Source organism: Phacochoerus africanus, chromosome X, assembly GCF_016906955.1.
Source record: "Phacochoerus africanus isolate WHEZ1 chromosome X, ROS_Pafr_v1, whole genome shotgun sequence".
Classification (NCBI taxonomy): Eukaryota; Metazoa; Chordata; class Mammalia; order Artiodactyla; family Suidae; genus Phacochoerus; species Phacochoerus africanus.
Genome location: NC_062560.1, coordinates 37,006,995 through 37,012,225, shown reverse-complemented (window position 1 = coordinate 37,012,225; position 5,231 = coordinate 37,006,995). Strand labels below are relative to the sequence as shown.

Genomic DNA, 5,231 nt, shown 5'->3' with positions numbered 1-5,231 from the left:
AATGTCAGTTAGGCACTAATAAGCTGGTCAAGTTGGTTGGAAGCTGTAATATATGTACCTTCCTAAATACTTCTGAATATTTACGAACTTTTTCGTGGGGTGTACAGGGTTACTTGGAAATATTAGAAATAAAAACCTTGGAAGTAAATCTTGTTGGTAGCTTCTTCCCAAATAAAACTGAACACTTAACAGGGATGATTATCCACCACTTTGAAATACCAGAGAAAAAGACTTTTGCTTAAAAAAAAAATTATTTTTATTTAACTACTAAGCCATCCATCCACTGGCAGATGAGAAAGCAATAAACTTGTCAAGTTTCGTTAACACATTTGCTCTTTTTTTATTTTTTAGAATATAGTCTACATCTGGATTAAAAAAGTTTTAAATAAATTTAAGACATATAACTGGAACCCTTCATCATTCCATATACAACACGGATAGAATGTCAGTTGGTTCCATTTCTGATAAGTCCACTTTCTCATAATAATGTTATTATTTTCACTGGCTGGGTAGCAAGCTTCGTACAAGCTGGTCCAGGGCCAGCTTACACACACCGGGGTGGGGGTAGCGTGGAAGGGATGCTGTAGGGGTGCCACAGGACAACTATACAGTGTAACAGAAAATCATTAATAAAGTAGTACCGGTTACCGACAGACAGTGCTGTTTGTGCGCATATCACAATGGAATCGCCGAAGTTTCAGAGCAAGGAGGAGATTCGAAATACTTAAGACAGGGCCACTGTTACCAAAAAAAAAAAAAAAAAGTGCAAACAGGAAAACTGATGCAATCCTAGCAACGCTGCGGCCTCCACCAGCCCAACGGCAGGGCGGCGGGAGGCTGCGCGCCCGCCCCGCCTTCCCCAGCGCCCAGCTCCGGGCGGCGCACCCAAGTGTAGCAACCCAGCGCCGCGCCCTGGAATGGCCCTTTTCTCGGCCCTTCTCCTCCGGAAAGAACAGAATAGAAACTCCAGGAAAGGCACAGACTGAAGGCAGGGCGTCAACTCAGTCCCATTCCCAACAGAGTAGAACACAGCCCCCTCACCACCACCCCTCTGCGGGAGAAGGAAGTCACTGGGCACACCCGCCCCCCGCCACGTTTTGCCATCGCTTTCCTCTCCCAAAAGAAGCCCCTTCCTCCCTCTAGCTCCGCCGCGTCCTCTGCACGTACGCAGCCCCCCAACTTTGCAGTCCGCCCAGCGCGCCCTACAGCCAGAAAGAAAATAGATTTGAGGAAAGGGAGAGGGTGAGAAATGGGGGGGCGGGGGGAAGGGTGCTGGGCAGCCGCGGGCGACCCGCCTCAGTGCCCCCAATTGCTGAAGCCGATTTCCTGCTTGTATCTGTTGGTGAGGATGTTGGCCTTGCGCGTGAGTTTGGAGAGCACGGTGTGCAGCCCGCGCAGGTGGTAGTGGAACTGCTGTTCTAGGTCCTCCTCGCCGGCGTCCGCGCCCTCCAGGTGGCTCAGGTCCACCAGGATGTCCTTGGACTTCCAGGCGCTCCCCTCCTCGCTCCCCGTTGGCTGCGGCTGGTGCAGGACTCCCCACTCGATGTCGTGGCGGATGGACTTGAGCAGCACGTAGTGGCTATACATGTCCCGGGAGGGCGCGAAAAAGCTGCCGTTGGCGCTGCCCGGGCCAGGAGCCGGGGGCGTGCGCTCCTCCAGGCAGCCGCCACTGCCGCCTACCTCCACGCCGACGTCGTTGTCCAGCCCGGGCTCGGCCAGGGGCACGTCGCGCAGCAGGCTGGGCACCATCACCGTCTGGTCCATGTTGTTCACGGCGCCGATGAAGCGATTCATGGCGTTAAAGAGAGAGTGCTTCTGGTTGTAGGTGTCGCAAATTTGCATCATGGTGGCCGGGCGGGCGCCGAAGCACTGGGACGTACGGGCACCGGATGGCCGGCCGGGGCGAGGGGCTGCCCGCCTTCACGCGCTCTGAGGCCCGCGCCGGGAGGCCTGGCTATGGCTACAGAGGGTGCGGCGGGATTCCGGGCTCCTCCTCCGCCCTCTCCAACTCTCGTCTCGCTCGCAGCCCGACCCTGCGGGATGCGCGACTTCTCCTGGCTGTGGCGTCCGGAAGCTCGCGATATCGGCGCGTGGTCCGTGGGTCGAGCCCTGGCCTGGCTGGGAGACCGAAACGGAAGAGACTATTATTCACTCGGCTAGTGTGCCCGGCGTCCCTGCCCGCGCGCACCTCCCTGCCCGGTTATTGCTTGACTGGGACGGCACCCGGGTGGCTCCCCCCAGCAGGGCTGTCCCGCCTCCTAGCCCGCCCGGGACCGCGGAAAAAAGGAAGGGGTGCTCCCCACTCCCGTCTCCCTCCGAAAAGCCTGAGTCCAAGCGCCACGCTGACCGGACAGAGGTGGGGCGGGGGTACGCACCTCCTAGGGGTCCTCGAGCGCCTCTGCTGCTGGGTAGCTCAGTGTTCCCGCTTCTGGCGGCTGCTGCCTGCGGGTGCTGTTGCGGTCAGTGGCCGGACTGTGACTGCGGGCGGTGGTGATGGCGTCGGCCCCCTACCCATCCCAGGTGCTCAATTTATAGAGCCCCAGGAAAGGTGTCACCGGCGCTCAGGGCCACCCCCCGTGTCTCCTCCTCCCGCCTCCCTGGCTGCGTCGAGATAAAAGGCCCGAGCTGGGGATGACCGCGAGTAACACTCTCCCGGCCCTTTCTACAGCGGGGGCGGGGCGCGCCGGGCCAGCTCCGCCTCTCGCCTGATACCCGGGTGGAGGGAGGGCGCTGAGGCGGGGCAGGGCAGGGCAGAGCAGGGCAGAGCGGAGGAGGGATGGAGCTGCCGCACCCAGCCAGCGCCGAGCGCAGAGCCGGCCAGCTTGGGGCGGAGGGGGGGGAGGGCCAGGCACTGCGAGGTTAAAGACGGCGCCGGCGTCCGGACCTCGGAGAGGGCGGGCTGGAGTGCGGGGGGTCGGATGGGCCTTCTTCACGCTCCCCGGGTGGGATGAACAAATTTCAGGAGCCTAAATGAGGCCCCCAACCCTACATCTATACTGGCGGTGGCCCGGAAACTACGGATCCGGTTTATTAATAGCCGTCGGGGAAGAGGGACCCGCAGCAGCAGCAACTCCATCCTGAGACTCTTACGTAAGAAGGATGGCTGGGCATGCCGGATGCACGTGGACGCGTGGTGCTCCCGCGGTGGCCCTGGCCTTGGCCAGCTGCTGGGGGAGGGGAGCCTCGGAGGCTTTTGCCTCCCTCCTGGCGAGGTCTTTCTCAATCTTTCCTGTAACAACCTTTGCCAGGGATGAAGAGTGACCCACCATCGGAGCTGCACATTTTCCCAAGAGATCAGATGTGGCCATGGGGAGAAGTAGCCAAATTCCTGACTTTTGTCCAAGTCTCGGTACCCAGATCTCAGACCCTGTGGCCTTTTAGCTGCCAAAGGGCCAGGAAAGAGTGACAGTATGTAGGCCCGGTGTTGGGTGTCTGTAGTCATTTAACAGAAAAGCGGGGAGGTATCCAATATTTTTTCTGGGGTGGGGGGGGACGGAGTTTTGAAACATTCCTTTCCAAAAATAGTTCTTAAAACGCAAGGTCATATAATGGGGCCTAAACTATTTACCATACCGCTGGATTTAACTTTTAAGAGTCTTTAAATTTCACTTTGAGATTTCAAACCACAGTCTGTTTTCATTTTTACTTTACCATCTCACTTCCCATGCTATGTCCTTCATCTACCAGTCTTCTCCAGAAGTCCTACAGATAATTCAAGCTTCTAATTTTGAAACTCTTTTTTTCTAAAATCTTTCAGGGGTGCTTTTATTGCACTGTTTTCTCACAGGACAGAAAGTGTCAAAAGGGAGAAGCACATAATGAGAGGTTTATTTTTTCCCTCTTTCTTTCACCTTAATGATCTCTATTTTTTCCCATGGCAAATCATCTTCCTAATTATCTTTTGAATGAAAATCTGACTTGGTGTTACAAGGGCTAGACAGGAGTCAGTGACTCCTGGAGGCAGAGACCAGCCTTGGAGAGCCCCTCCTCTCAGGATTTATTAGCTCTGCCAGATCATAGCCCTTGTTTTCTTATCTGTAAAACTAGAATAAAGTTATCTGCTCAAACTATCAGGGTCTTTGGGAGAATCAATGCGAAGAAAAAAGTAGAGCAAAAAAAAATTATATAAATTTCAAAAGCATTAAAATAATCTCACTCCTCTCTTTACACACATGGAGATATAGAAACTCTCCCAGCACCAGTTTCCTTATCAACAAAATGGAGCTTCTCCCATGGCCTGTGCCAAATTTTGGTTAAGGGTGAATAATTGTAATAGATGCAAATATTATGTTAATTGTAAAGTATTTTATAAACACGAATGGTACTTGGTGTAGGACCTCTTCGTAGTCTAAAAGGTGTTTATGTGATGATCCACGGAGCCTTCCCCCTAGTGATTAGGCAAATGGAGAGTACAAAGTTAAGTCCAGCTTGATTTTAAGCCCTTACGTGCACTGACATCCGAAAAGCACTGCAAGAGGTAATCTCAAAGAAAACACAATCCAGTTTCCCAAGAATTGATTCTCTATAAATTAAAACACATTTTGTCCCCCATGACAAACTCTCCCGATAGTTTAAGAACATAGGCCTCTGGATGAAAATTTAGTATTCAGATTTGGATTACTAAATACGAGGATCCTGCCTCTTCCCAATTTCAGCAAAGTGTGATAATAACTCGCAGAAAGAAAACAGAAATTCAAGTGATCTAGCAAATGGATCCCAACAAAACTCGTTCAGCTTGGGAGAAAGCTCCCAATACCTTCTATTTGGCCTCCACTCCTGCCCTGATCTGTTTTCTTCCTTCCTCTGGTGCCTAGGTCACTCTCCATCCCCCAGTTTCTTGACTCCCATCTTTTCACATTTCTTGAACACTGTAAGAGGAAAGATGGCTCAAGCACCTGCCTGCAAAACTTCCCAAACCGGGCCCCCTAGGCTCTCCCAGAGCCAGAACCACAACTCAGGCCCATCCGGGTAACTCCGGAACGGAAAGGTCCTGCTCCGGAGCTCCAGGCCCTTGGAATCACCCCACCACCGCCCCTCCGACTTCAGCCAATCAGGTGCCTTCAGAGACTATTATGCAAATAAGCCATCCTGCCCCAGCCAGTCAGGAGCCACGGCCCCCTCCCCCCCAGCGTCCTCTTTCACCCCTGAGGCGCTGAGGCGGCGGCCGGCGTCCCTGGCAACCGGCGCGCGGCCAATTTTCCCCTCCAAGGGCTGCTGAAAAAAAATTAAAA

At 53.6% G+C, this 5,231-nt stretch overlaps 1 protein-coding gene across 1 annotated transcript; it reads right to left on the bottom strand.

Annotated features, from left to right (window-relative positions):
* Positions 1–238: 238 nt before the first annotated feature.
* On the bottom strand, positions 239–1,847 carry MID1IP1 (MID1 interacting protein 1). The gene has a single exon (XM_047765396.1). The coding sequence runs from the start codon at positions 1,843–1,845 to the stop codon at positions 1,297–1,299; it is 549 nt and encodes a 182-aa protein (XP_047621352.1). The 5' UTR covers positions 1,846–1,847; the 3' UTR covers positions 239–1,296.
* Positions 1,848–5,231: the final 3,384 nt, after the last annotated feature.